This window comes from Lithobates pipiens, unplaced genomic scaffold, assembly GCF_037356315.1.
Source record: "Lithobates pipiens isolate NorthernLeopardFrog02 unplaced genomic scaffold, aLitPip1_a1.2 Scaffold_19, whole genome shotgun sequence".
NCBI lineage: Eukaryota > Metazoa > Chordata > Amphibia > Anura > Ranidae > Lithobates > Lithobates pipiens.
In genome coordinates this window covers 178,317,329-178,341,508 of record NW_027507764.1, presented here as the reverse complement: position 1 = coordinate 178,341,508, position 24,180 = coordinate 178,317,329, and the positions used below count along the sequence as shown (strand labels likewise).

General features: G+C 41.6%; 1 protein-coding gene across 2 annotated transcripts in view; it reads left to right on the top strand.

The window, feature by feature from the left end:
- The window catches only part of CPNE4 (copine 4), a 660,573-nt gene that overhangs the window by 393,225 nt on the left and 243,168 nt on the right, over positions 1–24,180 (top strand). For both annotated transcript variants that reach the window (XM_077491511.1, XM_077491512.1), the window contains exons 3-4: positions 19,190–19,369; positions 19,922–19,993. In XM_077491511.1, coding sequence (XP_077347637.1) covers positions 19,190–19,369; positions 19,922–19,993 — 252 coding nt within the window. The remainder of the gene's footprint in view (positions 1–19,189; positions 19,370–19,921; positions 19,994–24,180) is intronic.

Below are 24,180 nucleotides of genomic sequence, written 5' to 3'. Positions count from 1 at the left end.
CAAAAAAATAAATTAAACACAAGCTTAAAAGTTTTGGCTTTAGATCTACTTTAAGGTTTCAGGAAACATCTTCATTGAATGTGGTCAGGAAAAAAAAGCACTACACGTCACCATAAAATATAATCAAAAAATTTAAGTCAACTTAGTTCCAAGTGGTGAATGTTACCAGTATATTCTGTAATATTTGATGCCTTATAAATATGGCATATTTCATTAAAACATCATTTCCCATGAAAAGGAATTCCAGTGGTTATCAAATCTTTTTAGAACAGGTAAATATTCTGACAGGTGTAGCACTACGCCCACAGGAGCTGCTGATCTGTGTCCTAGGTTTGTTTCCTTCTGTGTAGCAGTGGCCAGGCAAACAGCAACATTCACTCCTTTGGCTAAAAAAACAGGCTAAAAAATATGACCTCACATGATGTCAGATGGGCCAGAGTCACCTGGTTACGTCACCAGGTGGCCCTGCGCTTGCCTATATAAGAGCTGTCAAAATGCAGAGACAGCAGTCGGTGGGAGGCCTCCCATGGAGGCGGAGCGTTTCATATTTTTGCTATTTTTCAGGTCCGTTGGGCGGCATGATTGACAATGGATTTACATCGCTGGACTTTTTTAAAATAATAATAATAAAGGGTTTGTCAAAAAACTGTCTCTTGTGGTTTTACTTTTTGACACTTTTTTGGCGAATGGGTAGGGGTACAATGTGAAAAATTACAAAATAACTCCGCTCCACAAAATAAAATCTATAGACCTAAAAAATTATTATTCTAATGCTGCTCCCCTGAAAAAGAGAGGACTACGCTCCTCACTTCAAATTTAGATAACATATAGGGGGCGCTAGTTAGCAAAAGATTATTATCAACGTGAATAGTTCCCCTCTCATTAATATTAAATATTCTGCCACTCTTCAACAAATATCATATGTGCAACTACTCATAGTAAATTCACCATATATATACGTAAAAAAATTATTTTACAAATCACACATATCACGATGACATCAATTATTGCAACAACTAGTGTATAAAAGTCATTGTGATTTAAACTGTTCCAATTAAAAGTTCCTTTAAAACGTGATGTGATTGCCACACACAAGGTGATGACAGATCTTTTGTGTAAAAAAAAAGTAGCCACAACCTTCCACGTGATCCTTCACCACAGCCTTGATAATCCACACCCAAAAAGTGATTGTAATGTGATTCAGCTTACCAGATTTTATTGACCACTTTATTGAAAAAGTTAGTCAGTATTCGCCTCTGCAGGGTTGTGCCTGCTCACATGCTTTTAACCTGTAGATAGTTTCAACCTTCCTCCTCACAGACAAGTACGGTAAGGGCAGTATGTAGAAAACAGATAGCCCTTTTACACACGATCGGAGATTCCGATGGAATGTGTCCGATCGGAGCGTTTTGTTGGATATTTGGACTGTGTGTGGTCTGCATCGGACTGTTTCCGTCGGAATATCCGTTGGACCAACTTTTCCAACTTGCCGGAAATATTTTCCGACAAAATGCTCCGATCGGACATACTCCGATCATGTGTAGAGAATTCCGATCGGACAAAGTGCCACGCATGCTCAGATCAAATTCCTACATCAAAGCTATTGGCTACTAGCCTGAACGTAGTCCCATCGTAATGAAATTACGTCATCACGTTCTGAAAGATCGGATTTTCCAACAACTTTGTCCGACCGTGTGTATGCAACAGTTTCGGCAAGATCCGACAGACAAAATCTGACGGACAAGATCCGACGGATTTGGTTGTCGGAATCTCCGACCGTGTATACAAGGGCATAGAGAGGCTCCATATCATAATTCAATTTTATTAAAAAAATTAAAAATAATACTCAGCCAAATGGCTCCTTACTTGTAATAGTGCCTTTCCCCCGGCACTGGGGCTGCTGGCTTTATTCTGGGGCGAGCTGCGATACAGAGTGTCCACACTATCCACTGCAGATCTCGTACGTTCCACACACTCGCGCCTTTAGCCAGAAGGACCGAATGTCCTGCATGACCTTGCACTGCCTCCGATGTACGCTTCATTAGTATAACGTCTTCAGGGGGGAATATTGAATATTAATAAGAGGGGAACTATTCACGTTGATAATAATCGTTTGCTAACTAGCGCCCCCTATATGTTATCTAAATTTGAAGTGAGGGGTACAATGTACCTGATACACATTCACATGGGGGGCAGGATCTGGGGGCCTCCTTATAAAAGGTGCTACCAGATTCCGATAAGCCCCCTGCCCGCAGATCCCAACAACCACCGGTCAGGGTTATCGGGAAGAGGCCCTTGTCCCCATCAACATGGGGACAAGGTGCTTTGGGGTGGGCTGGTGCAGAGTCCTCCCACCCCAAAGCACTCACTCCCCCATGTTGAGGGCATGTGGCCTGGTACAGTTCAGGAGGGAAGGGGCGCTTCCTCTTCTCTATATAAGAAGTAGTGTTGCGCAGTACTGGGTTGGGTGATATTATCCTGAGAGGTTAGTAAATTCTGTCCACATCACAATAATTAAAGTTAGATGTGTTATCGCCCAGACTAAAAGGGGATATATGGGCGGCTAAAATTGGCGAAATAATATGAAAAAAAATGATGCTCAAGTGTGAACGAATATGAGTGGGTGACTTCTACGTCACAATGTGAATAGCATAGTATATCCAATGGTAAGCAAAATAAATAGTGATTCTTAATGCGATTAACAAAATCGCATAAGAAGTGCCAGTGCTAGATAGTGAATAAATCTATAGAAATATCAACTACACCATAACTAAAAACCAATGTGCATAAAAAAGTCATTAAAAAACACAAGAATTATGTGAAACAGGTTTGCTAGTGGCTAGGAAATCGCATAAAGTGCCAGTGCCGAAAATTATTATAAATAAATGCGTATAAATATCTTTATACCATGTGCTAAATTGTGTAAATACGGTGAACACGTAAAATCATGTGACATACACAAAATCGTGTCAAAAAAAACAACACATAAGAAAAGGATCTCTGTAAAAATATTCTCAGTAAATGTGCACAGTGATTTAAAAAACTATATCAACCAATAGATAAAAAGATTGCACAATCACATATATCAGGTTTGTGTCCATTCAAGATGTGCGATAACTGGTGGCGATTATATTCAAAATCGCATGCAACAAAAAACGCATAAAGTGCTGGTATCAGATTTTTGTGTGCACTGTAAAGTAACGTTGCAAACAGTGATGGTATTAGTGATGGTGACTATATCCCGCGTGGTCCTGTGTACTCAGGGTATGGATGTCCCCTTACCTTACAGCTGTAAGGTAACAGCGTTTGACATGTGTATCCTCAGGCTTCCTGGTGGTCTTTTATCCCTCGAGGTCCTATCCTTATGGCCCCAGAAACTGGCGTCTCCTGCCTATTACACCGTGTTGGTCTCCTTAAGTGGACGTTCAGCGGTACTCAGCATAGGGGGGGGGGGTTGTTAGGTTGCCTCAGCGGTGGTTGTTATGTGAGGGTTAAGCAGATAAAAAGGGGAGCCCCATAGTGTAGTAATTTTGAACAAGATTTAAGTTTTATTTAAATATAGTGGATAAAATACTCACAAACATATAGAGATTTCTTTGCAATGTAAAAACGAGCCTCGAGCTCGATTACGTCACTTCCGGTAGCGTCCCGACGCGTGTTCGTCACGGTCACGTGACTTCATCAGGGAAAAATTTTTTTTTCATATTATTTCGCCAATTTTAGCCGCCCATATATCCCCTTTTAGTCTGGGCGATAACACATCTAACTTTAATTATTGTGATGTGGACAGAATTTACTAACCTCTCAGGATAATATCACCCAACCCAGTACTGCGCAACACTACTTCTTATATATTTTTCCTGTAAAAAGGGTTCAAGTACCCCATTTCCAGTGTATGCAGCAGTACAAGATTAGATCCTTGTTCTCTTCCCTGATTAGGCGCAGGAATAACCCCCTAATGCTTCCTCTTCTCTCCCCTTTTTATGACCTGCCAGGCTGCATGCTCGAATAAGGGTCTGGGGGCCGGGATCTGGATCTGGGGGGGATCTGGGGGCTTCCTTGTTAAAGCTTTTCGGAATCTGAAAACTTAAGGCTTCCAGATTCTGATAAGCCCCCCGCCCGCAGACCTCGACAGCCACCGGCCAGGGTTGTTGGCAAGAGGCCCTTGTCCACATTAACATGGGAACAAGGTGCTTTGGGACCCCAAAGCACACTCCCCAGGTTGAGGACATATGGCCTGGCATGGTTCAGGAGAGGGGCGCTCGCTAGTCCCCCCCCTAGCCTGACCTCCAGGCTGCATGCTCTGATAAGGGTATGGATTTTGGGGGGACCTCACGCCAATTTTTTTTTTTACATTCTGGGGTGGAGTTCCCCTTAAAATCTATGCTAGACCCAAAGGGCCTGGTATGGATTTTGGGGGGGGACCCTACGCCAATTTTTTTTAAAATGTTGGCGTTGAGTTCCCCTTAAAATCTATGCCAGACCCTAAGGGCCTGGTATCAATTTTGGCAGTGACCCCGTGCCAAATTTTGTTAAAAAAAAATAGTTTTGGGGTATTTGTTTCTTAATTTGGTGCTTAGAGAAAATTCTAATTTAGTTGATATATTTCATGGTTTACCTTGTTCACAAAAGAATTAGTCCACAAACGAAATTCAGCATTAGAGCAGGGATTTTTTGTTGTTTTTTTTAGTTTTTGTTGGGGGTTTTCTTCCCCCTCCCCCCATTACACTTTCTACTCAAGGACTTGCATGTGTGCACAACCAAATACTTTTGCAACTAGATTTAATACAGTTTGCAAGGGGTATAAATAGTTTGCACTTAGAAAAGATGTATTTATAGGCTGAAAAAGTCAAACAAAGCAAAAAAAATCTACTTTTTATTTCACTGTTAGTATAAACATTTGGTCCATGAATGTACTTGGGCAAAAAACATAAAAGGCATGGAAAAGATGTTGCAGCATTTGACAATATAGTTAGAAAGGCCCTGCTCAAAAGAGCTTACAGTCTACAAGGGTTGGACGCTAAAAATTGGACACAATAAAAAATCACATTAAAAAAGCTGGGATACAAATCAAGCTAAAAACAAGCATGAATAACATTTTTGGTGATGAAAAGTCCTCGCCCCAAACCCCAAAAACATTACATGGCAGGATTATCATAAGCAAAACCAGACAAAAAGGCAGCGCACAAACTACATTGACACACACAGCTGGAATGAATTAGCAGGAACCATTACACAGCCTTAGTAGGGTTGTGGGTCGGGAATTATGCACCCCCCCAAAAAAAAAAAACCCACTAAAAACATATTTATTTTTAACTCAATGTTCTTAGGCCAAACACATGCCACAAATGCAGGCCTTAAATAACCTAGCTATGTTTGCTAGCACACCCACCTAGACCCACCCAGTAAAGGACACACCCACCAGTGTAATTATTTCTGTCTCTTCATGTATGCCTCAAGTGCTCAAACCTGTTTATCAGAAATGCACACTCTTAAAAGAATGCATCAGCATAGATATCTGTGCAGGGTAAACCTCAAAATAACAAATGTCCAAGGCTCTAGCCATGATGAGTGATCCCAAATATCTCCAAATGAAACATGTATGTTGTTGGGCATATGGATGGTACAAAACAGGAAATGACAACTTTGTGAGGGCTGCTTCTCACAAATTGGTGACAAAGCACCTTCGTCGTTCATCAGCATTAAAATATGTGTGCAGAATCACATCAAACTTATACATCCATGTGTGGTCCAAAACACCATAGTTCTAGATTTGGTGCAAACCCACACTTTCTTGATTTGTAAGGTTATTTCTTGGGGTTCCATTATGTGAAACCCATCAAAACTGTAATCACTGGTGAAAAAGAAACTTTAACACCACAGCAGAGGAAGAAGATACAAACCTCTAGCCAGGTAGCAGGATTTGAACCGAGCACCTCGGTGCTACTAGGAAGAAGGGCTAATCAGTTAGCCACTATGCTTCCACATGTATGTAGGCTGCATCTCTGTGGTGTCACAGTCCTAAGTCCCAGGCTGCAATTAGTGCTGATGGGGAAATGTTAAAGATGATTATAGTCCTTGCCCATGGAAAACATATGACACGATTTGCAATGGTGGTGGAACCCTCCTAAACATAAATACTACATTTAGACATAATTTATGTAAGAACCTACATTTAACAACATAGGGAGCACGCACAACTTCTCTACATGAGCTGGCATGTTTGGGATTCAAACCAAGAACTGCTAGGCAGAAGTGCTAACTTGTTAGCCAATGTGTTGCCACATGAGGGACCTGCCTATATAGAAATACTCATATATACTACATTTCTTTGGACATATAGGTGGTAGAGTTACATTAGTCAGGAGTTATTCTTCTTGATTTATTCTGTGATATTTGGTGGTTCTTGGTGTGTGAGTGTAGAATAGTGATGTTACCCTCTGAATTTTGGGAAGGATATTTTTATTTCTGATGTTGGTACACATATCACATTTTTTGGGCTCAAATTATGATAATTTGGAAATACTAAGCAACACACACAAATGTGACTCATTTTAAATTTGCATCAGTAATGGTATTTTTTTGTGGTTTGTAAAGACACCTGTGTGAGTTTGGGTAAATATTTTTGTGAGATGGACAGCAACAAGTGAGACAGACACTGAAAATTATATTTTACGAAATAATGAAAACATTCTACATTCTAGCATTCTTAAAAACAAAAAAGATGAAGAAGAAGCAACATTGTTTTTTTCAGACAAAGATACAGTTGATCTCAACATTAAAAGTATTTATTTGGGAAAGTTACAATTGTACCATTAAATCAATGGCTAAAACTTCCATTGGGCTACATAACTCTCATTTGTCAGTTTTGCTGCATTTACATGCCACGTTTAGCTGCGTTTAGTCACGTTTACGTTTAGAAGCATTTTTTTTCCAAATAGTCAAAAAGTAAAAATGCCTGTAAACAAAACACGGCTAACCGCGAGTTACCACATTTAAACGCGTTTACAAGCTGTTTCAAATGCCTCCGCACATCTGTCCTAAAACACATTTTTTGCTTTCCAAAAATGCTTCTGAACGCACTGCCTAGAAATGACTATATAGGACCCTGTGTACATGCACTGATAAGATAACATAGAGGGGAGTTCAGGAGCAGCTGAAAAAATTGCCCAACTGCTCCTAAGTGTCAGTTTACCAGCAGTATTGTACATGAAGCCTTACTATAACTCTTGGTAAAAAAGGCATGAGACTTAAAATGAGAGTGGTTTGCATGTCTGAACATGCTCAGTTGTGCTGGCTCATCGTTGTAAAGAGAGGGGGAATTTATCTCTTCTCAGACTTTTAAAGATATTTCAGTGTATATATCACTTTTCAAAGAAGTTTAAAGGCAGATTATCGTTAAACAATATACCACATATTTAAGTACCATTTAGGCGATCATATCGTGCTCTAAACATGTGCATTACTCCAGGTTCTACCAGAGTAAGCAATTGGGTGCTATCTGTTGTCTGGGAGCTATAGTGATTTCAATTTTGAGAATATTTTCTCACCAGCGCTATAGTGAATTTCATTTGAGTGCTACTTAGTGTATTAGCGATATTTTGAGAGTATTTAGAGGCGCTATTGCATATTAGCGCTATAGTAAATGACCCCCTGTAAGAGCAGTTGCTCCTACATTTTTATTGCATGTGATTAAGTGAAGCTTTACCTCATTTACTAAGCTCTGGAGCAACTGCACTTTGCAAAGTACACAGTCTATTTGCCTTTAGTAAATCAATCCCTATATAAACTTTGTTGTACATTTCATACTGACCTCTGCACTCTGTATGCTGGGCTTTTTTATGACTACGCCTGACCACTGCACTCTTAAGTACATTACATACTCCAGAACTTCTTCTTTTGGGTGGTAGCTGTGTGCAGAAAAGCATTTGTAACGGACGAGGTTTGTTTAGTTTATTAAAGGTTTGTCTGTTATACTCTCACTTGGGAAATAGTAACTGAAGCATTATTTGTGGGCAAAAGGACTGTGGCATACAGTGTTTGTGCCAAGCATACAGTACAGTGAGTAGACTCAGGTTTTATTTAACCATGCACCCTGATGTTCCTCCCACTGTTACTTAAATTTGGCCACACACCATTCTTCTCCTCTGGGTGCCCACATATGCATCGGGTCTTTCGAAAGCTTCCGGAACACCGTTAAAGTCTATGGGACACTAACATGAAAAATCTAAATTTTAAAGGCTTATACGCAAGTTATTGTCATAAAAAGTGTTTGGGGACCTGGGTCCTGACCCAGGGGACATGTATCAATCCAAATTTTTTTTTTTTAAACGCTTAAAGTGAACCAATAAAAATGAAATATTCCTTTAAATATCGTGCACGGGGGGTGTCTATAGTATGCCTGTAAAATGGCGCATTTTTCCCGTGTCTAGAACAGTACCATAGCAAAATTACATTTCTAAAAGAAAAATTGTCATTCAAAACTGATCGCGGCTGTAATGAATCGGGTCCCTGCAATGTAGATACAGATAATTGAAAAAAAGAGCATGGGATCCCCCCCCGTCTATTACCAGGCCCTTTGGGTCTGGTATGAATATTAAGGGGAATCCCGAATCAAAATTAGAAAAAAAATTGCGTAGAGGTCCCCCTAAAATCCATACCAGGACCTTCGGGTCTGATATGGAAATTAAGGGGAACACTGTGCCAAAAATTTTTAAAAAATGGCATAGGGGTCCCCCCAAAATCCATACCAGACCCTTATCTGAGCACGCAACCTGGCAGGCCACAGGAAAAGAGGGGGCGCCCCCCTCCTGAACCATACCAGGCCACATGCCCTCAACATTGGGAGGGTGCTTTGGGGTAGCCCCCCAAAGCACCTTGTCCCCATGCTGATGGGGACAAGGGCCTCATTCTCACAACCCTTGCCCGGTGGTTGTGGGGGGTCTGCGGGTGGGAGGCTTATTGGATTCTGGAAGCTCCCTTTAACAAGGGAACCCCCAGATCCCGGCCTCCCCTTGTGTGAATTGGTAACAGGGAACCATGTACCCCTACCATTTCACAAAAACTTTGTAAAATGGTAAAAAAGACAAGAGACAGCTTGGGACAAGTGCTTTATTAAAAAAAATAAAAAAATAAAAATGTCCCATGGTGTAAGTTCACGCCGCCTGACGGAACCAAAAAGAAAGAAAAAAAAATGCAACCGACCCGCCTCCATGGGAGGCTCCTGCCATCTGACGCATCTTTGCTGTGGCAGCTCTTATATAACAGAGGGCAGGGCCACCCAGTGACGTAACCGGGTGACTCCGTGCCCCATGACACCATGGGGAAGCCATGGAAGCCATTAAAGGGGGCTTCCAGATTCCGATAAGCCCCCCATCAGCAGATCCCCACAACCACCAGGCAAGGGTTGTGGGGATGAGGCCCTTGTCCCCATCAACATGGGGACAAGGTGCTTTGGGGGGCTACACCAAAGCACCCTTCCCATGTTGAAGGCATGTGGCCTGGTACAGTTCAGGAGGGGGGCCACTCTTTCATCCCCCCTCTTTTCCTGTGGCCTGCCAGGTTGCGTGCTCAGATAAGGGTCTAGTATGGATTTTGGGGGGTCCCCTACGCCATTTCTTTTTTTAAATTTGGTGCAGGTTTTCCCTAAATTTCCATATCAGACCCGAAGGTTCCCCTTAATATTCATAACAGACCCAAAGGGCCTGGTAATGGACTGGGGGGAGGGAGCGGTGATCCTATGCTCTTTTTTTTCAGTTATCTGTATCTATATTGCAGAGACCCGACAATTCATTACAGCCGCAATCAGTTTTAAGTGACAATTTTTCCTTTAGAAATGTAATTTTGCTGTGCTACTGTTCTAAACACGGGAAAATGTGCCACTTTACAGATATACTATAGACATCCCCCAGGCACCATATTTAACATCTGTTATTAAAACATTTTTTTGCATTGATACATGTCCCCTGCGACAGGACCCAGGTCCCCAAACACTTTTTATGATAATAACTTGCATATTATTCGTGTTTGTGTCCCATAGGTTTTAACAGTGTTTGTGTGTTCTGCTGAATTGTTTGCCTGTTTGCATGTTCTTCTGTGAACCGAACAGGAGGCTGTTCAGCTCATCCCTAGTTTCATACATTTAGCAACACCCCTGACCCTGCATCCAATTGAAGATAGATGTTCAGAAAAGGTCTGGAAAGTAGCATTTTCAGGTGCAGTTGGTCAGAATTGGCAGGTTCCTTTGTTGTCTCTTGATAGGTTTCCTTTAAACATTATTTGAATGTTAACAAGGTCCTCAGAATTCATTCTGCCCTTTTATTTTTCTTGGTTTGCATCATCATCCAATAAAGTTTTGTCACTGAGAAAAGGCCTGGCAGGGTAATTCATTTTGAGTCTGTGTCTTCTATCTCTTATATCAGTCATTACATTCTTTTGCTGTGCCAGTTAGACGGGATGCTCTGTTATTGATTGAGGTCAGTAGCTATTCTGCAGAAGGTAGAAGATGAGGCGCCCTATCATAACATATCTCTTATTAAAGAAACTGTACATCATGGACCTTATATCTTATAATCTCCAAAAGTGTAAGTGAAAAGGGATTATCTCAAAGTTCACATATGTACTTTAATTTAAGATCTTGTTGATCATCTTGCTGATAAAACACTATGACATATTGAGTCTGGTAATCTCTGTTGGTCATGCCATGCAATTTTAACTGAACAAACCTCAATCAATGTGTGTTAAATAACGGTGGCCATGGACATCTGATTAAAGTATGAAAAAGTTATAATCAGCCAATACAAAAATAATATGAATCAATCAAATACATTTAATATACGGTGTATTAGCCTATTGATAGGCTTAACGTGATTGCTGCCAACACCTCTCGGAGTGTATCCACATGTGACTCTCAATAAAATACTTTCAAACAAAATATAGTGTAGCACAACCAAAAAGCAATAAATCAAGTCCACATATTTAAATAATTCTACCATTGTACAGCTTTCAGTGACAGTTCTTAAAATCCAGTGACTTCACTGACCACCACCTCTAGCTGGAATGCCTGCTCACCTCCAACAGTTGACCCCACTACAGAGTCACACACACCTGGTATTATATCTCTCAGAATACCTGAGGAAAACAAATCCTCCTTCTGATGTTCCTGGACAGCACAGACCAGGCTCCTCACGGGTTCTCCCAATGTAGACCCCACTACAGAGTCACACACACCTGGTATTATATCTCCCAGGATACCTGAGGAAAACAAATCCTCCTTCTGATGTTCCTGGACAGCACAGACCAGGCTCCTCACGGGTTCTCCCAATGTAGACCCCACTACAGAGTCACAAACGCCTGGTGTTATATCTCTCCTAGTGCCCCTGGGCAGCTCAGACCTCCTCCTGGGATCTCAGTCATGTGTGGACATATAATGACAAAGGCAGACCATAGTGCTCTCTGCTAATAATGTTTATTTAAAACTAAGGGATTAAAATACTCACATAAAAATGTGTAAAACATGCATATCATCAACATTGATGTAAATAGGGAAAAATGCCCTGAATGGCGACACCTCACACCAGTATGCGTTATGCTCTCTGATGAGCTTGACCGGCTGAAGAAGCTCATCAGAGAGCATAACGTGAGCTGTCCAGGGGCACTAGGAGGAGGATTTGTGTTCCTAAGGTATACTGAGAGATATAATACTAGGCATGTGTGTGACTCTGTAATGGGGTCTACATTGGGAGAACCCACAAGGAGGTCTGTGCTGTCCAGGAACACCAGGAGGAGGATTTGTTTTCCTGAGAGATATAAAACCAGGTTTGTGTGACTCTGTAGTGGGGTCGTCAACTGTTGGAGGTGAGCAGGCATTCCAGCTAGAGGTGGTGGTTACTGGAGTCACAGGATATGAAGAACTGTCACTGAAAGTTGCACCACGGTGGAATTTTTATAATTTGTGGACTTGATTTATTGCTTTTTGGATGCGCTACACTATATTTAGTTTGCAAGTATCAGATTAAAGTAGTCCAATTTTAGTGACTGGGGCACATGTTTATGCTTTCCTGCAGTGGTTGAACTGCTTCTCTTACCAGGAGTTTCAGCTGTTCCTTGGTGAATACTGTTTGGTTAGGCGGGAACTGCTACCCTTTGTGTGGTATCTGCAAATACCAGGGACTTCACAAAGTCCTTTCATTCCAGAGATTAATCATAGCCTCTGCTGTGAGTTGGGTCACAAAATCCCAATTAGACCACAAACATAGTTGTAACCCAAAAGGGTCAGAACTGCTTCAACCAGTCGACTTCCCTATTGCTCGCCCCATCCACCTGTTAGCTGAACATTAACAAATTCATGCTTACTTACTGGGTGTTGTCAGCTTCAGTGTGTAATGTGAGAGATTGGTGCATCACTATTCTGTTCATTGCATGTCCACCAATCAGCTAGAAGGCTGGGCTGCTGATAAAGGGGTACCACTGGTTCTCCTGTACAAGGCCTGGGCCAGCAGGGGAAAAAGGATGGTGCATAGGGGAGGGTGATCGGTGTGGGGGCAATTACTGGAACCCATCCCCTGTATGGCTCTTTGCAGCAACTGAAAGTCGGCTCCTCCCTCCCTTTCAGGTGCTGCAGGGAGAGCCAAATAGGGAATGTGTTCCAGTAATCGCCCCGCCGCCGTGCCAATTACCCTACCTGTAGATGATCCTCTTCCCTCTGCTGCCTAGGCCCCTGTATAACACTCTCCCCTTCCCCCATAGCTTCCCTCCTCTCGTCTTGTCTCCTACCAGCTGCTACAGGCACACAGGGGGATGTTTCGGGGTTGGGAAGCAGGGAAAGAAGCTGATAAATATGTTATATTTACAAGCCCCTTCCTTTCCAGAAGGAACACAGTGAGCGATCTGTACCAATCACTCCCCTTTTTCATTCATAACTGAAACATAGAAAATGTGTTTACTATGCTTCAGTTTGTGATTGAACAGGAGCATCTGTATATTGCTTTCTGTTTATTCACTGTGCAGGTGAGGCTGCAGAGAAAGGGACGGAGGAATTTATGTTAGTCGGCCCATTTCTGTGTCTCAAAAATTTGATATTAGGGATCTGTTTAGATCTCTGAAGATGCACCCCAACAACATTATGAAAAATAGAAATGAAATATAGTAAACAAAATGTAAAAACATAATAAAAATTGTAAAAAAAAAAAAGTATAAAATAACAAAATTAAGAGCTCATTTACATGGGTTCTCTAGCCCAAACAGTGTGAAGGAGTGGTTTGTGTGGTTGGAGACTTCTGTTACTCTATGAGGTTCCAGCGGCTTTATGAACACAGCCACAGGTCCTAATTTGACAGGTGTGCAGGTGTATGTGACTGGCCCAAATGCACACTGTCTGTGTTTAGACCCTACACCTGTATCCACGTGCCTGTCAGATTAGGAACTGGGGTTGTGTTTGTACAGCTGCTGCATCCTCATAGGGTAACATAGCCTGCCTACACACAGCTCAAACCACATAAAAAAAAAAAAAACAATGATCCACACTGTACGCACCTCTGTGCTCACATGAATAAGCCCCAATACCTCATTCACACGCAGAGCTTTGTTTATTAACTGAATACAGTTTTATCTTTTAGATTTAGCAAGAATTGTTTAAGTTATGTTGTGTTTGTGTCTGCTAATAATGATTTTAGTGTATTTTTTTGCGAAAATATTGTTATATGTTGGGTGGGGGGCCCTGTCAGGTAGGCTGTATGTAGCCCTGTGATTTCTAACAGCAACCCTCGGGTATATTGAATGTTGCGAATTGTATAGTGATTCCTAGGTACTCATTCTTCCACAAGAAATGGAATAGTCAGTAATGATGGAAGCAGCCACCACTTAGTAATGATGGAAGCAGCCACCACTTAGCAATGATGGAAGGAGTCACCACTTGGTAATGATGGAAAGAGCCACCACTTGGTAATGATGGAAGAGCTACCACTTAGTAATGATGGAAGCAGCTACCGCTTAGTAATGATGGAAGGAGCCCCACTTGGTAATGATGGAAGGAGCCACCACTTGGTAATGATGGAAGGAGCAACCACTTGGTAATGATGGAAGGAGCCACCACTTGGTAATGATGGAAGGAGCCACCACTTAATAATGATGGAAGGAGACACCACTTGGTAATGATGGAAGGAGCCACCACTTGGTAATGATGGAAGGAGCAACCACTTGGTAATGATGGAAGGAGCCACCACTTGGTAATGATGGAAGGAGCCACCACTTAATAACGATGGAAGGAGACACCGCTTGGTAATGATGGAAGGAGCCACCACTTGGTAATGATGGAAGGAGCAACCGCTTGGTAATGATGGAAGGAGCCCCCACTTGGTATTGATGGAAGGAGCCACCACTTAATAACGATGGAAGGAGACACCGCTTGGTAATGATGGAAGTAGCCACCACTTGGTAATGATGGAAGGAGCCACCTCTTGGTAATGATGGAAGGAGTCACCACTTGGTAATGATGGAAGGAGTCACCACTTGGTAATGATGGAAGGAGCCACCACTTAGTAATGATGGAAGCAGCTACCACTTAGTAATGATGGAAGGAGCCACCGATTGGTAATGATGGAAGGAGTCACCACTTAGTAATGATGGAAGGAGTCACCACTTGGTAATGATGGAAGGAGTCACCACTTAATAATGATGGAAGGAGTCACCACTTAATAATGATGGAAGGAGCCACCGCTTGGTAATGATGGAAGGAGCCACCGATTGGTAATGATGGAAGGAGTCACCACTTAGTAATGATGGAAGGAGTCACCACTTGGTAATGATGGAAGGAGTCACCACTTAGTAATGATGGAAGGAGCCACCGCTTGGTAATGATGGAAGGAGCCACCACTTGGTAATGATGGAAGGAGTCACCACTTGGTAATGATGGAAGGAGTCACCACTTGGTAATGATGGAAGAGCTACCACTTAGTAATGATGGAAGCAGCTACCGCTTAGTAATGATGGAAGGAGCCCCACTTGGTAATGATGGAAGGAGCCACCACTTGGTAATGATGGAAGGAGCAACCACTTGGTAATGATGGAAGGAGCCACCACTTGGTAATGATGGACGGAGCCACCACTTAATAATGATGGAAGGAGACACCACTTGGTAATGATGGAAGGAGCCACCACTTGGTAATGATGGAAGGAGCAACCACTTGGTATTGATGGAAGGAGCCACCACTTGGTAATGATGGAAGGAGCCACCACTTAATAACGATGGAAGGAGACACCGCTTGGTAATGATGGAAGGAGCCACCACTTGGTAATGATGGAAGGAGCAACCGCTTGGTAATGATGGAAGGAGCCCCCACTTGGTATTGATTGAAGGAGCCACCACTTAATAACGATGGAAGGAGACACCGCTTGGTAATGATGGAAGTAGCCACCACTTGGTAATGATGGAAGGAGCCACCTCTTGGTAATGATGGAAGGAGTCACCACTTGGTAATGATGGAAGGAGTCACCACTTGGTAATGATGGAAGGAGCCACCACTTAGTAATGATGGAAGCAGCTACCACTTAGTAATGATGGAAGGAGCCACCGATTGGTAATGATGGAAGGAGTCACCACTTAGTAATGATGGAAGGAGTCACCACTTGGTAATGATGGAAGGAGTCACCACTTAATAATGATGGAAGGAGTCACCACTTAATAATGATGGAAGGAGCCACCGCTTGGTAATGATGGAAGGAGCCACCGATTGGTAATGATGGAAGGAGTCACCCCTTAGTAATGATGGAAGGAGTCACCACTTGGTAATGATGGAAGGAGTCACCACTTAGTAATGATGGAAGGAGCCACCGCTTGGTAATGATGGAAGGAGCCACCACTTGGTAATGATGGAAGGAGTCACCACTTGGTAATGATGGAAGGAGTCACCACTTGGTAATGATGGAAGGAGTCACCACTTAATAATGATGGAAGGAGCCACCGCTTGGTAATGATGGAAGGAGCCACCACTTGGTAATGATGGAAGGAGTCACCACTTGGTAATGATGGAAGGAGTCACCACTTGGTAATGATGGAAGGAGTCACCACTTGGTAATGATGGAAGGAGCCACCGCTTAGTAATGATGGAAGCAGCTACCACTTAGTAATGATGGAAGGAGCCACCTCTTGGTAATGATGGAAGGAGTCACCACTTGGTAATGATGGAAGGAGTCACCACTTGGTAATGATGGAAGGAGTCACCACTTGGTAATGATGGAAGGAGTCACCACTTAATAATGATGGAAGGAGCCACTGCTTGGTAATGATGGAAGGAGCCACCACTTGGTAATGATGGAAGGAGTCACCACTTGGTAATGATGGAAGGAGTCACCACTTGGTAATGATGGAAGGAGTCACCACTTGGTAATGATGGAAGGAGCCACCGCTTAGTAATGATGGAAGCAGCTACCACTTAGTAATGATGGAAGGAGCCACCTCTTGGTAATGATGGAAGGAGTCACCACTTAGTAATGATGGAAGGAGTCACCACTTGGTAATGATGGAAGGAGTCACCACTTAATAATGATGGAAGGAGCCACCGCTTGGTAATGATGGAAGGAGCCACCACTTGGTAATGATGGAAGGAGTCACCACTTGGTAATGATGGAAGGAGTCACCACTTGGTAATGATGGAAGGAGTCACCACTTGGTAATGATGGAAGGAGCCACCGCTTAGTAATGATGGAAGCAGCCACCATAAAGTCCTTAGGCTGAGCATGACAAAATCTTAGTTTATGTGGAAGCATGTATAAATAACATTTATATTGCTAGTTTATTTAGTGTGCTGGGCTCATTATGATATCATTTTTTAAAACAAAGAGCCTGCTGTCCTTTATGTTCTACCTGAATAAAATCACTAAAACGTATTGCAATATATTATCTTGAAGAGATTTCTTTTCACGTTGAACACTTAAGATGTGGATGAAACAATGAATTATAGTTATACAATTTCACATGTATGTCCTGAGTGAACATAACAACTTGCCTTTGCTGTCAATATGAAAATATCAATATTTTATATGTAGCTAATCATACCTCAAGCACTCTTGTAATGATATAGTGTCCACTTCAAACTAGAAAGCAGAATAATTGCAAGGTTCAGATGTGTATGTTGAAATGAAGTTCTGCTGTACAGGATACTTTGTATATTCTTTATGCAGAACTAAGATAGGTTAGTGCTTTAGCAATGCTGCTGTAGTTATCCTACACTCTATTTTGCATTGACCGTAAAAAAACATATTTTGTCAAGGAAGACTTTTTTTCATGAATATAAATGAAAGTAAAACTCTATGAGCATAACAATTAGTTTTAACTGTATAAAATATCAGGCTGTGTGAACTTCAAACAACCCTGTTGTTTGGCAACATATACAAAAATTACCATTAAGGCTAGCCATACACTGATAGATTTATTTAGTTCAGTCTGCAGATTCCTCCATCCACACTATACAACTCAGATGGACACATCTCCCAGCTGAGCTACTGTATTCTGACATATTAACTAAAAAACAATCCACGCAGTCACTAACCTCTCAGATGTGGGTTGCAAGTGTACACAAAAAAAGTGATTCCACACCACCTTAACATAATAATAATGCGTAAATAGTGTAGCCATTAGTATTATAATAGTATAATAGTATATTAGTAATAGTAAAATGTAATAGTATGCAGCTTTTATAGTGCAGTCAAAGTTATACAATGTGCTCAAAACCATGTACAGTATCTCACAAATGTTTGTACACTCCTCACATTGTAAATATTTTATTATATCTTTTCATGTGACAACACTGAAGAAATGATACTTTGCTACAATGTAAAGTAGTGAGTGTACAGTTTGTATAACAGTGTAAATTTGATGTCCCCTCAAAATAACTCAACACACAGCCATTAATGTCTAAACCGCTGTCAACAAAAGTGAGTACACCCCTAAGTGAAAATGTCCAAATTGGGCTCAAAGTGTTAATATTTTGAGTGGCCACCATTATTTTCCAGCACTGCCTTAACCCTCTTCACCAGAGCTTCACAGGTTGACATCACGGAGCTCCGTGATGATGACATCACGGAGCTGGTGTATGTTAGAGACCTTGCGCTCCTCCACCTTCCATTTGAGGATGCCCCACAGATGCTCAATAGGGTTTAGGTCTGGAGACATGCTTGGCCAGTCCATCACCTTTACCTTCAGCTTCTTTAGCAAGGCAGTGGTCATCTTGGAGGCGTGTTTGGGGTCGTTATCATGTTGGAATACTGTCCTGCGGACCAGTCTCCGAAGGGAGGGGGTCATGTTGGCATTCATGGTTCCTTCAATGAATTGTAGCTCCCCAGTGTCGGCAGCACTCATGCAGCCCCAGACCATGACACTCCCACCACCATGCTTGACTGTAGGCAAGACACACTTGTCTTAGTACTCCTCACCTGGTTTCCTCCACACACACTTGACACCATCTGAACCAAATAAGTTTATCTTGATCCACAGGACATGGTTCCAGTAATCCATGTCCTTAGCCTGCTTGTCTTCAGCAAACTGCGAGCTTTCTTGTGCATCATCTTTAGAAGTGGCTTCCTTCTGGGACAACAGCCATGCAGACCAATTTGATGCAGTGTGCGGCATATGGTCTGAGCACTGACAGGCTGCCCCCAATGACACTGACTGCCAGTGTGCCAATGATCAATAACCCTCTGTAGTCTTCATTAGCTTAACATTTTTTGTTATACTGCCTTGTTCAAGTTTTACTGCTAATGAAAAGTTAAACTTATTAATTATTGTACACAACCCTACAGCATCACATAAAGATCTCACATCAGACCTAATTTCTGTATCTTCCGACTTCAGATCAACCCAAATGTACGCATAGACATCAGACCTCAGCTCAGTCCCAATGCACGCATACACTTCAGTAACCAGCATTTTTAATATAAGTGGTTAGCAATGGTAGCCACAAAATTACTTCTTTGAAAAGTTTTCTTTACAAAATCTTAAAAAGTGGTTTAACTGTTATTATATTTCTGCAAGAATGTTCTGTTGCATGTGTCAGTCTAAGGAAAGTGCATTATCAATGGAGTAAGCCATTTTAGATTCGTGGCAAAGTTGATTTATTTTTTGTTTTTTCAACTGTATTTTAAATTGAAATGGTTAGTCAACAAAATTTTTCCTGTTTTTTTTTTCTCCTCACAGGTAGACCGAACAGAAATCATCAGAACATGCATCAACCCTATTTTCTCAAAGATTTTCACAGTTGACTTTTATTTTGAGGAAGTTCAACGCCTACGTTTTGAGGTGCATGACATAAGCAGTAATCACAATGGCCTGAAAGATGCCGACTTCCTGGGTGGTATGGAGTGCACTTTGGGGCAAGTAAGAAACAAACATTTTTGAATTTCTATGTAAGTGTAAAAAAAAAAAAAAAACTTTGCAACTTAACCATATTTGTTCCTTTGGGTAAGAGGAGGTTGGAGGACTTTGATTCTACCCATGTTTAACTTGTTTCTGAGATCATTTGTTTTCGTAACTGCTTTTGGTTAGTTGCCTTTCGCTTAAATTATGGCTTGTGAGTATTATGTATTTTTGTGGTTAGGATAGGAATATCAAGTTCCTTTCTCTAAAAACAGTAATATTAATGCACTATATATTTTGTAAGGTGGTATTGAATGTGTTGAGATTACATAGATGAATACATTAGGATACATATTTTCCATTTTTTTATATTGTATATTATGTGCCACCCCAAGCCTCAAATATATAGCATTACAGATCATTTTCATGTTGAATTACTAAGCATTGACAAAAAAGTATTTTTTATTCTGTTATGACAAATCTTATGAAGACACAATGATTTATTTTGAAATGATGAGTACATGCTTCTTTTACATGAGTAATCTGTTCTTATTTTGCTCGGTGTCTGTGCAGATTGTATCACAAAGGAAGCTGTCAAAATCGTTGCTGAAGCATGGAAACACAGCAGGGAAATCATCTATAACGGTATATCTTCTGGAGAATTTCACACCTTCTCAATGACTGATCCTATTTATATCTTCTATTCTATAGTATGTCTGATGCTTCTGCTTTCATGTGCCGTGGGCAGGTGCCTACAAATAACATTCTGGGTTACACTTTTATAAAAAAAAAAAAATGATCTACAACAGAGCTGCTAAGTTCTTAACATAAATACTTGTGAAAGATCTACCAGATAGAAAAAACTCTAGAAGTAAGTGAGTTGCTATTGCTTTTCTTGTCAGTATACTGAAGTCAGAAACTTCCCTTATCCCCTTTTAGAAGGTATAATCAATGGTTGAGTTTGGTTCCTCTGATGTGTAGCATCCTGGGCACAATCACCGTTCAAGCAGGTTGAGTTAATGCTAATTTAGTGATTTAGCAGCTGATCCAGGCTGGGGTAAAGAGGTAAGTTATGTGTGGTCAGTTTCCAGGCTTTTTGGTCCTTCACAGTCCAGTCCACCAGTGCTTTAAAAATCGGGAAGGCTGAGGTCCAGGTGCTTCTTCCTGGTTACTATTCCTGCTCTTGGTTTGTGGTACTGGGAATGCTGCACCTTGCAGTACACAGAAACCATGGGGGATTTTGGAGGACATCCAAGCAATGGAGAAAACCAGCATAGACTACCACCTCATGGAGGTATGCCTTGGCAGCCACACAACTATAGTTAGGATAGGAATTGGACTTGTTCACATTGGACTATAAGGCTGAAGTTCCTCCTGTAAAGTTACATTAACTGTTCCAAGCCTGGTCTAAAGTTGTTCAAAGGGGTGCATGTGGGTTCTGGCATATCTAAAGAATCAGGGTCTGTAATGCGTAGAGGGGTATGAAGCACAGCTACTACAAAAGGGTTAACTCTGCAAGTCAAGGAGAAGGAATGAAGTTGCTAAATGTAACCAAGCACAAGTCCAAGACACCAAGCAACCAGTCATTAGGCGTAGTACCTGGTAAAGAGGACAGGTTCTCCGGTAGTGAGGATTTCCCTAGTGGTTGATTTCCAGGAGCAACTGGAACTGAACATGCATTATGGAGATCCATGACCTGATCATATGGGTACGGAAGTTAATGAGTTAATATAAGCCTGCATGAGGTCTGCTCAGCAGGATCCCATTCTGTTACTGGGAGTGAGATAACAGAGGCACACTGGACTGGTGGAGTGGGTGCAGGCTCGGCACATCCCCCCTAATGCAACATACTTCATTTACCGTGTATTGACATGGGACAGCACTTTTCAGAGGAACTGTGTACTTTAATTACTGCACACAGTGAAGGCTCATCTCTAAGTCTGGGAGCAGCCCTAATGCTAGATTCTTCACATGATTGCAGTCTCCCAGGCATTGATGAGCACACTCTGTGCCAAAGGTATATCTTATGGCATTTTTATTAATAATTTAGCAATTATTATCATGACTGTGACATTATGGCGGACACTTGGGACATTTTTGACACATTTTTGGGACCATTGTCATTTATACAGCAATCAGTGCTATACAGATGCACTGATTCTTGTGTAAATGACACTGGCAGTGAAGGGTTTAACCACTAGGGGGCAGTGTAGGGGTTAAGTGTGTCCTGGGGAGTGTTCCTAAATGTAGGGAGTGTGGGTATGTGTGACACATCACTGATCTCTGCTTCCGATCACAAGGAACAGAGATCAGTGACATTGTCACTAGGCAGAACGGGAAGATGCTTGTTTACATTAGCATCTCCCCGTTCTTCCTCCCCGTTAGACGATCACAGGTATCCCCGCAGCGATCAAGTCTGCTGGACCCGTGACCCGACCCACGGAGCTTGCGTGGGTGCGCGCCTCTTAAAGAGCCACATACAGGTACGTTAGTTTGCCTGTACGAACCCTTCTGCCGATGTATATCGGCGTGAGGCGGTTGGCAAGCAGTTAAATAATTTCTTACAGTTTTTTTGCCTCTGTCTGACATCCTCAGTAAATTCCCAGACCTTTCCTTTTCTCCCTCAGTTACATTTCTGTGCGTTAGTTCAGTCATGTACACTGCTGTATGCACACTGCAAATTCCATAGTCCATAATCAATTACAGGAGCAAGTAAGAGAGGGTAGCTAAGCTCCTACATACAGTGGAACCGTGAAGAATGAATGTAGCCACCCTCTGTTAGTAAGGTCTGTGCCCTGTGGTGCTCTCTGAAGAACGATCCAAATTCAGATCTCTTTTAACAGGGGTTGAGGAGGCCCTATAATGCCTCCTCACAGCCTGATGTATGCCTATATTGCCACACTACCAAGCTGCAATCGTGTGCATTGAACACAGTTGCAGCATAGCCCTATTTAAATTTAATGGGGGAGTTTCACAGGTGGTACCATCCTGAGTTGAAAATGTCTTTGCTTCATGGCTGTGGCATCTGTACAGCCCCATCTGGCGGTATTGGGACAGCTCAGATGAGCAGACGATGGACGACGGTTCTGCCGTGTGTTTTTACCTCCCTCCAGCCACCTGTCTAAAAGAGCACTAAGTCAGATCATAGCAGCAAGAAAAGGGAATTTGCTGATTTGGAGGCTGAGAGCAATAGAAAGTACTTTTTAAATTAAGAATACATACTTGAAATTATTTTTTTTAGCTAGAGTTTAGTGCCCACTTTAAAGAGGAAGTAAAGGCAAAAAAAAAAAAACACACCCTGTAAGGCAAAGGCATAATGAGCTAGTATGCACAGCATACTAGCTCATTATGAATAACTTACCTGAGAACGAAGCCCCCAAAGCAGTCCTCTGTCTTCCTCTTCGGCGCTGCCATGTATCCCGGAGCGACTTGCTTCTCCGGCGCTGTGATTCGTCAGAGCCGCGATATCGCCACGATCTGCGGCCTGCCCAGTGCGCCTGCGCACCCCTGTCTACAGCGCATGTGCCGTAGACAGCGGTTACTGTCTTCAGGTAAATATCTCCTAAACCGTATAGGTTTAGGAGATATTTCTTGGACCTACAGGTAAGCCTTAATCTAGGCTTACCTGTAGGTCAAAGTTGGTTGTAAGGGTTTACAACCACTTTAAGTAGTTGGGGTTTATTTGCAATAGAGTGTTATTGAAGATGACATGAAACAAAAAAAAAATAATAATAATAAAAAATGCATGTGAGTTTGTCACATTTTACATTTTAATAAATAGGAAATGATGACCATGATCTGATCAGATTCAGAACACAAAAAACAAGATTATTTGATTCAGAAATTGCAGAATGTATTCATATTCAGCATAGTGCACCAGGTTTGGTATTCTTAGAACATAGGCAACCACTGACAAGTTATAGGCTTGCAGGAGACTCACAATCATGACTATTCGAGTCAAAAAGTCTAGCACCATTATGGCAAAAGCTTATAATTCATTAGGTGTCTCCTAACAATGTTTTAAAAATAAGCATAATTGTATATCAAAAATGACTTCTTACTTTATTGGTATATAAACGAAAACATTTAAACTGTGGTATACATATTTTGTCCATAACTAAGACTCAAGTAGTTCAAGCCACATATATTAATTAGTCTTTTACTTACACCTAAAGTACTCAATGCTCAGCGTGTGCTCTGATATGCTCAGCATAATATCCCAGTTATACACATAATTATTTCCTCATGTTTGAGCCAGTGATTATACAATCTAGCCAGTACTTCACTATTCCAGCAGCTTATAACTTGGATCCTATATATGCAAAACCCAGCTGCAAAATACATAAAAAAGTGCTTAGTCTTATCTAAATATCAGCCCTTCCTGGAAATCCATGGTGACATTTATCCTCCTCCGGCTGTATATACAATACTCTGGCTCCTGCTGAAAGCGAGCGCTGGATAGGCAGTAGCAGCAATGCATTTCAACACAAACCGGTCTTATACCAGCTTTTATAGTAAAAAAAAGTCCTGCTTTCCAGCAGATAAACATTAAGGTTGTAATCACACACTGCTATCTAGCAGTTAAAAAGCCAGCAAAATCAAGCACTTCACATATATGGTTAACACTAACATATATGATAGAATGCACACTCTCTCTCTTGGAATTTTTGTGTATATTTTAGCACAATAAAAGCTTATTAATTTGATTTTTAAGGTATGCAGTTTACTCCTAGGTTGATAAAAGGCTACACTTTGGGATGGGTTTACTAAAGGCACGTAGACTGTGCACTCTGCAAATGGCACTTGCACCCATTTTCCTCAGAGCTTAGTAA